Source organism: Cuculus canorus, chromosome 1 (assembly GCF_017976375.1).
Source record: "Cuculus canorus isolate bCucCan1 chromosome 1, bCucCan1.pri, whole genome shotgun sequence".
NCBI lineage: Eukaryota > Metazoa > Chordata > Aves > Cuculiformes > Cuculidae > Cuculus > Cuculus canorus.
The window spans coordinates 143485679-143504574 of record NC_071401.1 but is presented as its reverse complement, the minus strand read 5'-3'; the positions used below and the strand labels follow the sequence as shown (position 1 = coordinate 143504574).

Genomic DNA, 18896 nt, shown 5'->3' with positions numbered 1-18896 from the left:
CTAACTGCAGCCTTGTTAAAAGTCCTCATTTAAGTGTAAGTACCCAGGCACAGGCTAGCTAAAAGCTATTATTCAAGCTAATTCTACATTTCAGTAGTAAAATCACAAAATCTATACATAATATTCTATTATCTGATAGGTCAGCAACTTGTAACAAATCATTTCACCATTCATTTTCAAAGAAAAACGGATGCTTGGGTTTGTTTGCTGTTGATTTTTTCTGGCTTTGTCTTGCCGTGGAGATGAGTCCCCACCGCAGCCTGCCTCACCTCGCCCCTCCCGCCCTCGCGAAAAGCGGGTCACTGCGCCAGAACCCCACGTTCCTGCCTGAATGCCCCCCAACCGACGGCCCCCCCCCGCCTGTGTCGCGAGTGCCGATTGGCAGAGGCTGCCGGCGACGCATGGAAGGCTGCCTGTGATTGGCGGAGGGGCGGCCCCGCACTAAAGACAGGCTGTGATTGGTGTAGGCCGCATGTTAGCCTGCCTGCGATTGGCGGAGGGGAGGGGACTCGCCAAAGACTGCTTATGATTGGCCGACGCGGCGGGCGCTGCGTGGAAGGCTGCCTGTGATTGGCGGAGAGGCGCGCACCGCGCGTTGCGCCGCCGTTTAATCTGCGGTCGCGGCCGTTGTTTCTCTTTCTCTCTGGGGGGCGGTGGCGCGCGCTCTGCCCGCCCTCCCTGCCGCGTTCCGGCTCCCGATCCCACCGGACTCCTGCGGCCCGGCCCCGCCCCCCCCCCCCTCCTCTCCCGCCACCCCGTCCTCGGTGCCCGGTGCCTGCTATGAATGCGACGGCTTCGCGGGCCGGGCCCTCCCCGCGCCCCACGAGGTAGCGTGGGGGGCTGTGGCCCCGTAACACTGAGTTTTGCCTCCTCCTTTTCCACCCCCTGCGCTTCCTCCTCCCGCGCCTTTGCGTCTGCATTTCTTTAACTCGGGGGTGAAGTGTGACCCGTGTGGCCTGTTCTCTTCTGTTCCATGTGCTACAAAAAGTAGTTGCTGCTACAAAAAATGCGGTATTTTGATTTAAGCTCAAGTAAATTTCATCCAGGTAACTGCATTTTTTGCGAACTAGGTAGACTGTCTCTCTTGATAGTGTGTTATTTTAATAGTCTGTTTTCTTAATAGCGTGCTTTCTTCAAATAGTGTTTTTCCAGACACTGTGTGCAGTGTGATCTGTGCTGAACAGACGTCTCTTCTGTGATCGCCTCTGTTTGCAGTCTCCCAATCTCAAATGCAAGGTCAGGCAGAGCTGGCTCCAAAACTCCCAATTACTTCCCATGTTACCTGCTTTTTTTTTTTTTCTTGCCTTTGTTACAAAAAGTAGTTACTGCTACAAAAAGTAGAGTGTTTAAGATTAAGTGAAATTCATCCAGTTAACTGTATTTTCAAATAGTGTTTTTCCAGGCACTGCTGTGTGCAGTGTGATCTGTGCTGAACAGAGGTGTCTTCTGTGATCACCTGTTTGGAGTCTTTCCCCATCTCAAATGCCAGATCAGGCAGAGCTAGCTTCAGAGCTCCCAATTATAGTTTTGACTGTTAGGGAGCTCATTATAACATTAAAATTAGACTTTGTAAAGTAATAGAATAGACATAAGATTTCTGGGGAGATTTATCCATATTGCATGTTAGTGGGACAGAAGTCCTGTCCCATCTCTTGTCTCACTACCCACAGTTGATGGAAATTGCTCCCTCGTGTTGTCCAGGCCTGATAAAGGATGCTTGCTTTCTAAAACTCCAAGTCTTAATTTATTTGCTGGCATTTTCGGTATTGAGGTCTGTCATAAAGTGTGCACCTTGTGCCCATGTTACCTGCTTTCTTCTGTTGTATTTGATACAAAAAGTAGTTACTGCTACAGAAAGTGGAATATCTTTATCTAAGCTCAGGTAAAACGCATCTAGGTAACTCTTTCTTTTGAAAATGAGACAGAAAGTCCTTGTTTTCTTTATAGCGTGTTTTCTTTATAGCATGTTTTCTTGTCTGCAGTGTGATTTGTGCTGAACAGAGGTGTTACTATTACAGAAAGTGGAATATCTTTGATTTAAGCTCAAGTTGAGTTAAGTTTTATCCAAGTGATTGTATTTCTTTGATAATTAGACAGAATGTCCCTCTTATAGTGCATTTTCTTTCAAGCTGTGTTTTTCCAGACCCTGTTCATTCATTGAAGATAATAACCTCTTGTGTTAGGTATGTTCTGTGCTGAACAGATGTGTCTCTTTCTGTAATTGCCTCTGTTTGTAGTTTTTACCTGTCTCAAATGCAAGGTCAGGCAGAGCTGGAGCCAGCTCCAAATTAGCAAGAGTTTTGACTCTTGTGAAGTTCATATAACATTAAAATTAGTTCTTGGAGAGTAATAGAATATGCATAAGACTTTTGGGCAAATTTATACACATGCATGTCACTGGAACATGTATTCTGTCCCCAGCCCTTATCTCTCTACGCATGATTGATGGAGATTACTTGCTCACCTTGCCTAGGCCTCATAAAGGATGCTTGCTTTCTGTAAGTCCCAAACAACTCTTAGAGATTTTATTTGCTGGTGTTTTAAGTATCACTGTTGTCTGTTTTTCCAGGTGTGTGGTTTAAGGCATTTATGGGCACAACAGATGGGCAAATTCCTATGTGAAATAATCACGTTGTTGCATATTTAATAGTTTCATGCAGTGCCAAGAGTTACAGAGCTTGGCATACTTCCATGGATGTAACACATTGATCTAAGCAGCTTTGATGAGTGACCCATAAAGATCACCGCTGCCTCAATGTCTCTTGCTAGATCAGTTTATGATCAAGGTTCTGGTACTGGCTCCAGAATCGGGTTTTGGCCTGTGTTTTTGTTAAGCAGATCTTTAGTAAATAGGATTCTTGGCTCTAATTCAGTTACTTCTGGTATCATTTTAAAAAGTGCTTGTCAGGTCAACATAAAGAACAAAAAATGCTTTCCAAGAGAATTTTGACTCTGTGTGTAGCTCTATTTGTAAATTTGGTGCTTGTTTGAGCAGATTAAATGTGTTGATGCAGCGAACATTGCATATCTTACCTTTATCTTAAGCAATTACACATACGTATTCTAGATGTGATTTAAGTAATAGTGACATACTTTCTATGCAGTATGTCAACATATGATCCAAGAACTTGGAAGCTTCCATTTCATTATCAAGGGTGGGCAAGCTATGTGGATGAGAACATCAAGTATGCCAGAAAGGAAGCACGTAGGTTCCTAGACCTACATCTTAAATTATGGTTGCTGGTGCATCAGCTAACCTGAATTGTTTTCTGTGTTCAGTAGTCTTTAGAAACTGCTTTCCTCTCCAGTTATCAAGTAATGAGTCTTTCACAGATGATGTCTTTCACAGATGATGTTGTCCTGTTTAGCTTATAGTAGCGATTCCTTCTAATTGCACAGCAACAGACTTTTTGTCCCCTTTGTTCTTTTTTTGCCTCCTCCTCCTTTACATTCACCTTCCCCAAATAACCTATGAGACTTCCCTTTGTGAGGTTTTTCTTTCTTCCTTTTCAATCAGTTGGCCCGATTTCCGCTCTACAGTAAGCTTGAAAGTTTTTCTGCATCAGAGCTTTTGTTTCTCCTAAATGCTGTGATCTCCAGTTAATACCTGAAGCAGACAAGCTAATCTGTGTTTAAAATTGAATCTGTGTTAAAATGGAAAATCTTTTTTTAACTGTTTGAGAAAGCTTTTTTATTTTATTGTCTGTAGCTACATGTCAAACTGTTTCTGTCCAGGCTGGCAACTCCCCATGTCTCATCAAGATATGCTAGTTCTCTGTCTCCGAGTCAGGAGGACTTTACTCCTCTCCCTTCAATCAATGAGCACTTGGCCTTTCTTCATCCCTCCCGGGAGCTGCTGGAATACTACCGCAAGAAGATTGCTGACTTTGATGAGGAACATGAGGATTTGGTAAAAAGGCTGGAGAGATACAAAGAAACGTATGATGAGCAGGTTAGGAAAATAGTTTTTGCGTGATGATGGACTATATACTCTTACACAAACTTACTGTTTCTTTTCAGTTGAAAACTCAGCACAGGTGGTCTTAAGATTTATCAGTAATGTGGTAGAACTGAGCTGAGACAAAATAAGTAGATTTGAGTGTTTGGTTGTAAAATCCAGCTGTCTGTCCACTGTTGAAGTAATGGGAAATATATCTGTAAGATATTCTTCTATTCTTAAGTTATTATATTCTTCACAGAGAGTTATTTATTTCTGGTGTTTTTCTAAATCAAAGCCTGAATTTAGATATTCAGTTCCAAAGTTGTTCAGCTTCTTTCCCCTGTTCCTCATAGTGAATGACTGCTCTTTTGCTTACCTTTAACGAGCTTTGTGGTACAGATATAGTTTGTTTACTATTAGGCAATAGTAATACAGAGAAAATAAACATGAATATAAACTCCAAAACCTAAAAATTTTGCCATTTAAGAGTTAAAAAATCCTTACAGAATATCTAACTTCAGTGCTCTAATATGCCTCAGGGCATACATCTGCATAGCAGTCATCTTTGTAATAATGACTGACCCTTTGTGGTAGAACAATCACTTCTGAGGTGACTGGGATGTCTCCTCAAGTACTGGCTGTTTCCCATACCAGGTAGAAAACCATTGATGAAATTTAATAACTAGCCAAATTTCTCACTACTAAACTACAGAAATGCTTTAATGCTTATTGTTCAGTATTTTCTTTTAAGAGCAAGACTATTACAGAGTCTTTGCCAGGATTTTATTGACGTCAAACTCCCCATATCGGTGCCGCTCTGACTGCCAGTGCAGAAGTGCAAACACTGGAAACTTGAGACCCTAGCTTAGACATTACTTGACTGTTGTTTAGTGACAATGATTCTCAGGGCCCTGAACTCACTATTGAAACAATTTTAAATATTTTTTTCCAATAGTGCCCTCACCTGGCCAAATTTTGTAAGAGTAAAATAATGCACTTGAATTGGCAGTTGTTCTATACCAGTTATAGACTGAGGACACAAGCAGTTTGAAGTTTGTGAGTGTTGTCCAGTGCTTTGTATCATTTCAAGTACCTCATCCTCTCTACCTAGCACAAATTGCAGTGGGAAGTACGTCAGCGAGAAGAGGAGATTGCGGAGTTGCAAAAAGCTTTGAGTGATATGCAAGTCTACCTCTTCCAGGAGAGGGAGCATGTCCTTCGTCTTTACTCGGAGAATGACCGACTGAAAATCAGGTGAGCTGTCTAGATGGTGGGATGAGTCACTGGCAGTAGCAATTGCATGCATTATGTTCTAGTTTTTATCCAGATCTGGAGTCTTCACAGAAGCAATTATGTTACACTTCCCAGGGAGGGCGCCTATGAAATTGTACCAGTCTTGGAGGTGCAGTGCAGTCTGGTTTGCTGCTAAGTATGCTTCCACTTATTATTCTTCCTATTCCAGTAGTAGAAGGAAGAGCAGATCTTGAACATAGATTCAGATTTGAATTGTGAGTTGCCAGTTTAAATGTGGAGGTTCTGATTTAAGCAGACTTTGCACCTACCTACAAAACTTCCTTCCATTGCCCTAAAAACACTTAAGCTTAAATATAAAATACAGACCAAAATGAACAGTTTCGCCTGACTCTGTGGGATCATGTTGACAGCCATTCCTTTCTAATGATGTTTAGGTGGTGAACTGTAATATAACCTGCTGTACCAGAGTACCTGCTAGTGACAAAGGAGTTACTAATCTTCAGAAAATTTGTGGTGATAACATCAAGTTTTGCGTTACAGCTGTGAGAACTTAAGTCAATATGTATGTCAGACTTCTGTGGCACTTCTCAAGAGTGTGATGCAAAGTCTGATACAGCCCTTAATGCAACTTGTTTTTAAAACAGTGGACTGTTGCAATCTGTTGTATGAAGTATCTGAAAGGATTTTAGGTAGTTCACAACTCTGGAATGCAAGTTCTTTCCTGCTGTGTGCTATTGTTGCATTGGCCTATGTCTCATTGAAAAGAGGAATGCTCCCCAATGCCAGCAGAGTTGGTGGTGGTCTTATTATATCTGCAACATTGGTAATGTCTTTGGAAGTCTGTTTCTAAAGCAGTATTCTTAAGGCCTGCAACATTTTGGAGAACTTGTTGGTATTAATGAGTAGACTAGAAGAACAGTCTCTAACAATGTCTTGGCATATTTAAAAATTGCAATGTGCTGACCAGTTTCTTTGAATTCCAGGGAACTTGAGGATAGAAAAAAAATTCAACATCTCCTGGCTTTAGTGGGAGCAGACAAAGGAGAAATTACGTATTTTCACAAGGAGCCTCCACATAAGGCAAGTTCAATTTTTCTGCAGAACTCTACTTTTGATTGTAACATGAAGACCTGTACTCTGGAGACTGACAACAGACTATACCTGTCTTACAAGTCAAAAGTTGCAAAATGAGCCCACAACAGGAGGGATCTGTAGCTCTGTGGCAACTTTAGGATAGCTGCTGACAGATAAGTAGGAACAAGCACACTGGAAATAGTTCCTGTTAGGCCTTCTAACTTCAAAACATGCCTACAGATCAGCCTCGTAAATGTCAGATAGGAGTCTGAAGCTATGTGGCAAGTGGTCATTGAGAACCTCGAGAGAACACTACAAAGACTAAAATCAAAAAAGGAAGCACAGAAAATGTCCAGGTGCAGTGTTTGATGATCAGCTAGCCTGGAGTGTCAGGGTGGGCCTCAGTTAACAGTAAAGCAGTGCTGAAGTTGCTGCAGCAGTTTCCTGGGCAGGAGACTGTAGAAGAGCCATCCCCCTCTAGGCAATATTGTATCACATTTCACAAGTAATGTCAAATTCATTAAATGGCAGTGCATATGAAGGACAGCGTAGTTGAATCTACATACAGAGTCTGTGATGGAATGTAAAATTTATCTTGGAATGAAGTGCAGAAGAAGGCTGAAATCTGCTGCATTGTTTGTGGTTGCTCTGCACTGTTCAAGCAGTACAAAAATCTCACAGAAGCTTTAACATTCCCTCATACAGGGTAGCTCTAAAATTAGGTCCATTATGTAGCACTGACCTCAAGATAAATATTGGGGTCATAACCTGCTCCCTTACGGCTGCCTGTTTTAAGTGGGTTTCAGTTCAAGTGTTGAGTTGTTTCGGTAGTTCTTATTGGTTAGCTTTTATCCCAAACTTGTTTGGTAGCTTGAGAGAATATGCTGATAAATCTAGCTTTGTTTCTCTTGCTAAGGCAAGAAGGAGTATGAAAAATGGTAATAACATAATCTTCATCTTCGCCTCCGTTCTGTCCCTTTTCCTGCTGAGGCTGCTTATTTTCATCCTAATGAACCAGCAAAGGCAGGATTACTTTCCAGGTTTTTTGATGGGGGGAAAAAAAAAAGGCAGAAGTGGCAAAACTCTGCCGCAATAAAGGAAACTTTTCAGCACGGACATTATACTTGTAAATGTCTTTCTTGTCTTGTGGTGGAAGTAAGGTAATGCTCTTCTCTTGGATATCTCATTTTACTCCTAAATTTGCTCTTGCCCATTGTAGCTATGGACAAGTCTGATGTTCAGCGCAGGTATCTAATCTTGTTTCTTTAGGTTACTGTTCTGCAAAGACCAATTAAATCCAGCGAGCCACACAAACGAAGTGATACTTCTAGAACAGGTACCATACCAAGCTGCTGATACTTGTCTCTCTTAGTGTTTGCGTGTGGAATACCAAAATAATTCCTTACTATGAATACTTTGGTGTAGCTCAAGGAAGTTCCCTAAAAGTATCTATGTGCACTTATATATACATGCAGTACTCTAGGCTTCCCTTAAATTTTTTAAAATAGCCTGAGGTGGTTCTCAGGTCTGTGATCTGCCCAGCTAACAAAGAGGCTGATATGACTGTGGAATGGCTGTTCTGGAATTATGTAGGTACTAACTACTCAGGCATCCTTAGCCACTGCCATTCCAAGGTGCAGGGTTCTGCCTGCCTCTAGCATAGATGGTAGTGTGAGTCCATGTGCCTAATTACTGACTTTCTGTTTTGAAAGAGCTGCCTTTTCCAACCTGACTAGTCGGGCTGAATGAGGCTTTGAGTAACCTGATCCAGTGGAAGGTGTCCCTGCCCATGGCACAGGGGGCGGGGGGGGGGGGGGGGGGGGGGGGGGGGGGAAGGGGGTGTGGCAGGGGGTTGGAACTGGATGATCTCTTAAGGTCCCTTCCAACACAAGCCATTCTGTGATTCTATAACTGAAATTAGCTAACAAGCTCAAAACTTATTCAAGTCTTGATGCTTGTGCAGCTGTGTCATTGCCTATTCATCATTTAAGAAAACTTGTTACGTTTACTTTCTATATATGTCAAGAAAACTAGTGGGCTGCCTAAATGCTGTGGTGTGCTTGTGTGGAATAAAGATATGTGATCACTGTAAGTTCTGAAACTTCATCCAGTTAGCCCTCCTGGAAGTCCTCGTGACTGTAGCAGTGGTGAGCTTTTTCCTGTTCTTTCAGGCCTGCCAGAACATACAATATTTCATGTCTAGAAAGGTGCTGCAGGTAGACTGGAAAACATTTTGCTACTGCTGTTAAATTTCTGCTATAGGCGTCAAGAGGAGCACTTCAAAACCAGCAGCAGAAGGAGACAAACTAGGAAGTCCTCAGAGATATCACAAAGATAGTCAAACACTTCTGCTTCAGGTAAAAATCATTTGCTAAGCAATGCACACGCTTCCTTGCTGTCCAGGAAATTGATAGACAAGTATGTCGTCTGCTTACATAAGATGTAGACATACCAATGTTATCGGTCCCTACATCTTACTATGGATTCTTACTCTCTATCAGTTTACTTACCTGTTTTTTTGTGATGGATGTAGGCTTATGTTTAAGAAATTGAGTCTGATTCTGGAAGCTTTACGTAAGCACGTGTTCCAGTAACATCAATTTGAATGTTTTGCCCTTACACGTAGAATTTGTAATTGAGGTTAATTCTCATAATTTGATCTTGGCTACCAATTTACATTAAGCTCACAGATCATTTGCGGGATTGTGTATTTTGGGGAAGTCTGAGAAAAGCAATGTGTCTTAAGATTCAATTAGGTAGCCCTGATAAGATGTGCTGGTACAATGCAATGGTCCTTTGATAGACTTCAGTGAAAGATAGAGTGTAGATGACATCCCAGACTAAAAGATAATGTGCAGAATCACAAGTTGGGGAAGATATGTAAAGCATGAGGAAGCATGAGTCAAGAGAAGCAAATTAAAGAACAAACTTGCACAGCAGATAAATATTTTTGTTTGTTTCATATTATTTTTTTTGTTGAAAGATGATGGTAACTGATCTAGTAGCCAGTTCACTGTCTAGCAACATTAATTTTGGAGCAAAAGCGTCATACAAAATTGCCATAAAAATAAGCAATCTAAATTCAGGCCAGTTTTTTTCAGATAGTTTCTTACATGTAGGATAAATGTGCATTTTTCAATTATTTGTTCCTGTTTGCTTCCCTGACTATATACCCTAGATCAAGATTCTTTCCATTACTCCTCTTTGCTCATTATCTTGATTGCACTTCGTGATTCATTCTGGTTGAGTAATTTCTTTTGTTCGAGATATTTGGAGTTGCTGTCTTCCTGGAACTTGGGTATTTTTGTATCAGCATTTCAGTGGAAGAAGACAGCAGAAGAACAGAAGCATCTCTGCATATTCCACAGGGTTTGTCACACCCCGTGTGCAATTTAAATCTTTCCAGTATCTTCTATCTGTTGTTGCCGTTCATATGACTGTCTTGCCTGTAGTGTGATTTTTTTCTTAATGTTTTAGTAGTTTGAAATACTTACCATTAAAACAAAAAATAGAGAAATTGGAACTCTTGAAGGTATTTTTGGGTACATTCTTTGATCTGAATCCTAGAATTTAAAAGGAATTTGTGAGGACAGGAGCAGAGCTACTGTGAGGTCTTATTCAGGAATGTCTTTGTATGCCTGTTCAGGTGGAGGCCCTGCAAGCTCAGCTAGAAGAACAGACACAATTAGCCAAGGAACAGGTTGAGACACTACTAGAGGACAGACGGATTCAAATGGAGGAAGCCCAGGTCCAGCATCAGAGGGACCAGGACAAGATCAAAACTATAACAGATAAGTGAGTGTGAGAGAATGATCGTGGCATAGTCATGAGAAGAGAGGAACAATAGAAATATTTTGGCTTTCAATATGTTGCTTGCTGCAGCAGGCAGAGAAGCAAATTATGCAGCCATCTGTTTGGTTGTATGTGGAAGGAAAATGAATGGAGTAATGTACATATCAAAAAAATCCTATTTCACATTGAAAGAATGTCACCTTTTTCATTAGATGAGAAGAGCTAAACTCATTAGGAAAGCACCTGTCTTCTGTGCTTCTTTCAACTTGCAATGATGACTGAAGAATTTAAGGTAGGAACCAGGAAAGAAGTGAATTAACTCTGCTGGGATTCCTATTTACAGACTCCATAAGACCCAAAATCTCTTATATGAGAGTACCCGTGACTTTCTCCAGCTGAAGTTTGATGCACGAGCCAATGAAAAAGCATGGATGGCAGAGAAGGACAGTCTGTTGAGGAAACTTGACATAGATCCACATCAGCCTATCAGCAGGGAGTCAGGAAGAGCGAAGAAGCAGAGAGATACCAAGGAGATGCTTCGAGCAGATGATGGAGCATGGAAACTCCATAGCAGAGAAATAAAGGTAATTTGTTTGTCCTAAGTAGAGGCTCTTTTAACTGCCTTTGACCAGAAAATTGCAAGCATCTGGGTTTTGTCAAGGCTGGCAGTAGCTAGCATCTCTTTCAAAGCTGTACTGGCTTGTTGTAAGTTACGTTGTTGTTGGCAGTAATGTAAAAAAAAACCCTCTCCTGCCTCAAAATTGGCATTGCTTACACATTTCAGGTAAAATGTATAGTTAGGGTTTATGGTAGCATTTTGCTGTCAGTTTCTTTTATGCCCAGAACAAATCAACTCTGTGGTTGTATGGACCAACTTTTCTTAACCTGCTTGTTGCAAATGTCATTCTCTTAGTGTAAATGCTCCCAGCTAATGGACTTAGTATACAGTGTCTACTTCTTCCTTGCTGTTGTCAGGGAAAAACAAAGACCTTTCAGCTGATGTCCCCCAGCTCTTGTACAGTAGTCTGCTTTATTTTTTCCTTCTGTTTCTAGTATACTTTCAATGAGAAGATGGGAAATCTGATGTGGGTAACCGGGGCAATAAGGAATTAGAAAGTAAACAGGCAATAGGGAATTGTTTTCATCTACCAGTGAATGTAGATGCTTCTGAAATGCAGTACTGGGCAAGCAGATGTGAATAGAGGAATTGCGTCATTAGTTGAGTATTATTTTTAAGGAGAAGAAGAGGGAGTTCTTTAACTAATGATGAGCTCTTGTGCAGAACTAGTAAACTAATTAAGAGGTTTTGGTAATGGAAGCAGTGTTAGAATATTGTCTGTACATAGGTATTTCATTAGCTGTATCTCTAGTTGTTCCTTTTTATTTGCCTGTCATATTGTCAATACATCACACTTGCTTTACCAGAGCAGGGGTAATCGTGTGAGCACTGGCTTTTGAGTTGATTCTCTCTGTTCTTTCTGTGTTCTAGACACTGCAAGAAAAGCTAATGCAGGAACAGCGCTTATCGAACATGTATAGAGAGCAGTGTGTCACCCTGGAAGGTGAGCTGGCTAGAGTTCGTGAGGAGGGAGATGCTGGCAGAGAACTCTTTAAGGTAATTAGTCTGTAATCTTATACTAGCTATATGATGATCCTGCAGCCTTTAGTTTGTATACCCTATTGAGTTTTCATCTCCATAGGAACGCTCAGAAAAGATGGGGAAGCGCCTGAAGCTGGTGACTCAGCGATATGAGGCCTTGGAAAAACGTCGTAATATGGAAGTGGAAGGCTTCAAGAATGACATTAAACATCTTCGGCAGAAGTTGAAAGATGTAGAGAAGCAGCTTTTTAAAGTAATAAACATTTCTGAGGCAGACTGTTATGGGCTTACCCTGTAGAGGGGTATTCTCAGTGTCTAAATGCAGTATTTTCCTAAAGTTAAGGAAATTATTTCTTTCCTAAGTGTTCCTTTAGATATGAATATTTGATAAAACTTACTATTTTATATTATGAAGCAAAAGAATTTTGGTTTTGTTAATCAGGTATCAAGCTTGCCAGGAGCTGTCCTGAGTATGCATTAGTGTCTTTTTGTTGCAGCTCTGAAAGTTTTTATCTAATATCTGTAGCTCGCTTAGCTGACTATAAAGTTGCAAGGCAATAAATTAGTTTCAAAAGTATATCCTGCAGAGAAAATTATAAGTGAATTTCTATCTGCAGGCCATAGTGTTTGTTTTTGTTCCAGTTAAGAGGTAGATCATTGGCTTAAGTATAGACAATATTCTGTTTATTCCTCTGCTAATATCTCATTTGTAAGTCTGCAAAAATCACTGCAGAAGCAACAACTGGAAGTTGAAGCTGGGTACTCTAGTCAGATGAAGCTTCTAGGTGTGTAGACAGATGAACATTGGAACAGCTGAGAAAGGAAAGATCAACTTTGGTGTTGCTTGAAGTTTAGGATGAGATATTTATTTATTTATTTTATGTTCTAGGCATAGCTTTTGTCAGCTGACTCTCAGGAGTCTGGCAGTGCCATAGATTCACTCGTTTTCTGTACTATTTTGGCACAGTTCAGTTTATTTAGAATAGTACATTCATCTTCACTAAAGGCTTCGGGGTTTTTTAAATTTTTTTTGTATGGCTGTGGGTTTCTAAATTTTATTATTTAAACAGCATATGTGAATGGGGGGGGGAATTGCCTCTGACACCTTTACATACCTGTATGTTTTGTAACTGGGTGTGCTCTTCATTGTTGTCTTTGCACTTTTAACCACAAGAGGGCAGAGGAACGAAATACTTGCTCCTCTAGAATGCTCTGTACATCTTTCTCCTCATTTGATGTCAAAATGACTACAGGTGACTAAATTTCCCGATTTGGATATTAAAATCTTTGACCAAGAACTATGTGATGGCAATGAGACATCCTGAAGGGTCAAGAGAAAAGAGGGCTTTGATCACAGCTGCTAAGAGTGTGCTGCTCTGTGAAAGGGACTGGGCTGGCCTGCTATCTAGTTCCAAGGTGACAGGAAATGGAAGCCCTGGCTATCTTGCTGTCAGGAATTCTGATTATGCAGCAGCCTTTGTTTAGCTCAGTATGGACCATATGGCATGGCCAGACACTAGGCATTGTACTTGAACTGGTCTTGAATTGTATGCAGTTCAGAAGGCAGCAGGGTGGCCACAGCAGTAAGACCACCTCTGATTCTAGTAACAAAAGATGTCAAAATGTCATCATATCAAGAGAGGTACTTAGAACTCAGTAAGTTAGTTGATAAATATTTTAACTTGCCTCTTTTTGTGGCTCTCTGAGCAATACAGGAATTAGAAAGGACTTAAAAGGCTACAGGTAAACTTGATTATATTCTATCCTTGCCAGTAATACAACACTGTAATGTATAGAATCATAGAATCCCGGAAGCTTCGTTTTTTAGTTTTGGTTCTGGAACACTTTTCTATTGCTGATATGTGTTAGCCTAGTGATGTTAGCTTGAGCATCCTCTTTGCTAGCTACAGAGGGTCTCCTTTAAAGCTCTCTCCTTCTTATCAGATAACTCTTCAAATTGTACTCTGTTCCACTTTGATTTCCGTAATCTGTTTTTCTTTTCCTTTTTAGGTGACTCTAAATATTGGACCTGACCAGGATCTTGCAATTCTACATGAAGTCCGCCAAGGAAACAGACTAACCCGTAAAATTCAAGAGGACCTAAAAAACTTAAAAGCAAAAATCTATGGCTTGGAGAATGAACTCCGGATCTGCTGAAGCTGAGGTATTAGCTGCCATCCTAATTTTAGGAATGGGATGTTGCTAGGCTGGAATAGGCACAAGTGAGGGCTGCTCCTGCCTATTTCCTGACATCCAGTGACAGAAGGCTTGAGGAAATCTGCACTTAACATCATAACGTTGTACGTGAGCCATTCATAACATGCCAGACTATATTGTTTCAGCTGAGAGATGGCACTTGATAAGACTGACATAGAAATTTCACGATGACAGATGAATTGGGAATATACTTACGACTTCATTTTACCTTAATATCTGCAGTAGAGGTCAGTGTATACTGGTCTTCAGCTTTATTTGGAGCATATTATAAGCAATATATTAAATTAATCATGTAAGGATCTATTTTAACAGCTGAATTGCTTGACTGGCGTTTTTCTGTGTGAGAAGCAGCTTTTAAGATGATTTAAATGATTACTGTTTCTGTGCTTAGGCCCTGCAGGGTTTAACTGGAGATTTTACTTGTAAAAGACCACCACCTTTAGTATAGGAAGTATATACTAAAGCGTATTGCATCTGACTCTCCCCTTGATGTTGTAACTATTTTAAAATGGCTTCCCTTTGCTTGTTTCTAACCTAATTGGGACAAACCTGACAGTTTTAATATGAAGGAAAAAGGTAACCTGTTATAGAACTCATCTGCAAGAACTAGTAACATCTACACTTGCTTTGAATGAGGGAAATACTACAATACTATACATCTTCTCATCCCTTTCCTCCTAGTTACTCTTAGCATACAGGGGAAGCCCATAATAAAAGGCATCTAGTATATTCCTTAACCACTGTATTGTCTATCTTTGTAGGTTTTATCAATATCATGGTTATGTACCAATAAATCACGATCAACTTTTGCTACGGCAGTTGTTGCTACTGTACTTTAACTGAAATTGAGGCGGAAGACCAGATGCCTAGTTGCTATATGATAAATACAGCTCTAGCTGTATCATGAGCCTTTGCACCAGACATCAGGACATCGCAATTCTAGAAAACAGATGAAATCATGAAAGGTATTACAACATGGCTTCAGCCCAATTTATAATTGCAGGGTGTGCGTGCTTTTACTGTAGCATCAGCAAATCTTGTCTGCCTTGTAGACTGAGAGTGGATCTGTGTTGGAAAAGGGATTTCAGTGCCCGTTTCCTACTGTACCTTTCCTGTCTTGTCAAATTTGATAGAAGCTGAATGATATCTTTCTGAAGTATACACCTACAGGTTACCAGCATTTCCTTCCCCATTGAAAAGAACTGAAGTGTGTAAAAGCAGGCAGTTTCTTTTGGATGTGGTAGTGGTAATGGCAATCCTCATTCAACATTTGGGAGAGGTAAATATGCAGATGATGTTTTTGTACTGTCAAGATTTGGAGAAAGAATAATTTTTGTAGCACCAACTAAAGCAGTGCAGGAGGGGAAATTGCCTTAAGAAGTCCAGGCCCATTTCAATTGTCTTCTTTTTGTGCCAAGCTTGTTGTCCCTTATGATACTGTACTGTGGCTTTTATTTTGTATGTGTTCTTGAAGTCAAATTCATCGCAGACAGACTTCAGTGTGGGTTGCTGGTAGTCTGTACCAAGATGCTCAACTGCTACTACAACTTATAAGAGGCAGTTTTAAAGTATGTTGCACTAATTACTTCAGCTGAAAATGTTAAACTGCTTCAGAGACTGATTCATGAACAATTTGGGTGTGGACGCTGTGTGGCAAATTGCAGAAGGTTATTAAATAATGCTATCCATTATTTAGCCTTGCTCTTTTTTAATTGACTAGTACTTTCTCAGATAAGTCTGTCTAATTAAAGGGAGTCTATGTGAAATAACCTGCTACGGTTTTGAAGGTAAGATATAAAAGTTATCACAGGTCCTGGAAGGCTGGTTCTGAAAATTGCGCCATAATGAAGTATTAGCCACTTATTCAGCAGGATTCATTTACTTATATTCAGCTGATGAGAAGCTAGCAAAAAAGGTATCTTGAACCTATAGAAAGAAATGGGTTTCTGTTTATTTTTCAGTTCTTCCAAACTAAGGAATTGCTGAAGAAATTACGTTTTCCTTACTTGTGAGCCATGAAGTGTGTCTGGATAAAGTCTGCAGGCTTTAACTTTCAGCTTTATAAGATTGGGAGGAAGTGCTGGGGAAGAAGGATGTAAACGTTTAATTTCCTGTCTTCCTTACTACTATTCCTCTTAACTTGAAGGACTGAACAGAATAAAATGGCAACATCCCTAATATATCTGCTAGTGTGTCAAAATCAAAGTGCAGCTTGAACTTTATTCTTAATTCATCAGTAGGCTATGAACCCTTCCTATTGGGGGGGAGCAGGGCACAAATAGTGCTGATCTGTAAATCCATTTTATTTGGAAGCTTGAATATTTGTCCAAGGGCAGGAAATGCAAAGTGTTGTACATGCTCTCTCTGTGTGACATCATGTGATTATGTGAAATATTGCTTTATGTTGCCAAAAAAAAAGTGGACCTTAAAGTCAAGAGTGGCTTTAAAAAGCCATGTACTTTTCAACACTAACTACCCTTTAAGATCGAAATGTCAGTAATTCTTTGTTGACAAGAGAGTTTGCTGAAAAAGTTTCTAATACCCATATTAGTGCGTTTTCTTTCTCAGTTTTTGGGTAAAAGACAAAAAATAGCATTTAATCCAAAGACTTTTTTTGGCTATTTTGAGTTAATAATGTGACTTGTATTATTTCAATACAACCAGATGCCAGGTTATGTCTCTAGGAGCAGGGAATCTGAAAGATCTACAGAATGGCTTTTTCTTGGAATACAGGGACTATCCTACAGAGGTTTAAAGGTTAGAACTGGAGAAATGTTCTCACTGTGAGCCAAGATGGTAAAATGTTTCTTGCATAAATAGGAGAAAAGTGAGTAGTAGGGAAAAACTTTTTATTGTTGTGTAGCTTTATTTAGGTAAGGGAGGAGTGCATAGATTTCAGAAAAGATGTTGATATATTGGGTAAGGCACAAATCCACAGATGATTCAGCAGAAGAGAAAAGGTTGTGCAAGAGCTCATAATGTATTACATTAAGAAGACTGATTCATATACATGTATCTTGAAGATGAAAAACTACTGAAGGCCTCTTCATCCCAGAAGAAGAAAGATTGAGCAATAACCAGTAGCCTGAACCTGAAGTTAAAGAAGTCGCATATTTTTAACAGGAAAACTGCTCTTTTTTCCCCTCATCGTAACAAACTATACGTGGAGATAAATTCTCCATCTATGTCTTCAAATCAAAAAATTATTGCACCTCTGGAGACGGTAGCTTTGCTTAATAAGTTACTGGGTTTGACAGATTAGAACTTAATGAAATATAATGATGTGAACTAACAGGAAATCATTTAACAGTCCCTTCTGTCTTTAAACATATGATTTATTTATAGGCAATATTTGTAGGAGGTTTTTCAGTACTCATGCAGTTGCCTTAATTATAGGAATGTATGCTCTCAGCTCACCCTACACAGCAAGGTTACAGAAGGTAAAAAGAAAGTCCCTTATGATCTTCCTATACCAAAACTTGCAGTAATTCCTAAATAGAGACTGTATTGTACTTAGAAAGGCAGATAAAAAGTAGCCACAGTTCTCACAGCTGTCAGAATAAATCTAAGTAATAGTATAGCATATACTTGTATGCAATGGCTGTACTTAAATGGCTTATGGAAGTAGTGGTATCAGTTCAGAAACAGACACATTTTACCATTATGGATGGACTCTCTTGGCAGCTTTATGTTCTGGAATTGTAATGTCTGTATGCAGGCCTGGAAGTAATTCTTTGATAATCAGATACTTTTTGAGACTAGTTGGGAGCAATACCCTGTGTGCTTTGTTCTGGTAGATCTTTTTTTGTGTTTGTGAAAAGCTGTGTCATTCAGATGCTTAATTATAGCTCATAAATATCTTTAAATCTGCTACACTTGAATATTTGTGCCTGCTCAGTCAAAATCCTAATAAATGTGTCTAATTTGTCCCTACTCACAGTGATGTAATTTGTATATAAAGGGCATTTTAAAATTTTTCTTTCTAGTTTTCCCACAACATTTTGCTTTTATACTCCAAAGTTGCTTTAAATTGTAAAAAATACCCCCTTTAGCTCCTAAAGAGTTATTCTTAAATTTACAAGTCTAGCTGTAGAAATATACACATTTTTAGCATATGGACTGTGATTATGTACCAAAACATGCTGGGATACAGTGTAGAAAGCCTAAGCAGTGAAAGCGGTAATGATTCTTTTGGCTGCTGTATTCATAGGGTTTAGGCACAAAGAAAAAAAGTTTGTTTCGATTCTTAAATTGCATCAACAGTTTATGACTTTCAGATTTAAAAAGGCCATTGGTGGTAGCTGGAATTTAACCCACTAGCAGGAAATGTTTCTGCCATGACTGAAATATTTGAGAAGAGGCAGGTGGAATTCTGATATTTCCCAAATTAACTGTTTTGAGAAAGGGTGTCTGTGATTACAAGTTACAGTGACTGCCTTTCAGGTAAGCTCCAAAAATGCACCTTGATAAACAGAGCCCTCAATAGGGTTGAAGATTCACTTATACTGACTAAACTGCAAGTCTTAAGAATTGCAATGCTGTTGGTTTGTGGACAGGTTATAAATGTTTGGATAGGGATTATTTGTTTATATTCAAAAATGCCAGAGAGGCTTTCAACACACCTGTTTCAATGTTAAAGCAAGACAATGATTAACTATGCAGGCATGAAGGATTTCATTGTCAAAAGTAGCTTGATTTGAATTAAAAGCTCTGGATTTATTCTGATAAATAGATGTGCATGCTGGGTTCTCCTGTATTGATTGAGAGATCAAATTGCCTTTCTTTCACTGTAAATATTTGTCTTGATAGAGTCATTTCTAAACTGCTGAATAAAACAGTTTTTTTTCCTCTAGCTTGGGTGTGTAGAAGTCTGCTTGGTTTTGTCACAAGGAGAGCTGCTCAGCTTTGTTCTGTAGTGTCCCCTCTAAAACGATTGTGGCACATCTGTGGAATGTCTAAAATATAAGATAAGCACAGTCACTTAAAATATAAAACAGCTACTGGTACTTCTGAGATAGA

The 18896-nt window shown here is 39.7% G+C and overlaps 1 protein-coding gene across 2 annotated transcripts; it reads left to right on the top strand.

The window, feature by feature from the left end:
* The first annotated feature begins 750 nt into the window (after positions 1-750).
* On the top strand, positions 751-18682 carry CCDC77 (coiled-coil domain containing 77). 2 transcript variants are annotated; one of them, XM_054077097.1, is made up of 12 exons: positions 751-827; positions 3736-3952; positions 5052-5194; positions 6178-6274; positions 7538-7604; positions 8531-8625; positions 9915-10063; positions 10404-10644; positions 11550-11675; positions 11761-11913; positions 13671-13824; positions 14639-18682. In XM_054077097.1, the coding sequence occupies exons 1-11, from the start codon at positions 781-783 to the stop codon at positions 13815-13817; spliced, it is 1482 nt and encodes a 493-aa protein (XP_053933072.1). In that variant the 5' UTR covers positions 751-780; the 3' UTR covers positions 13818-13824; positions 14639-18682. The 2 variants fall into 2 exon arrangements, with proteins under 2 accessions (XP_053933072.1, XP_053933066.1); XM_054077091.1 differs by having other exon boundaries at positions 13671-18682.
* The last annotated feature ends 214 nt before the right edge of the window (positions 18683-18896 follow it).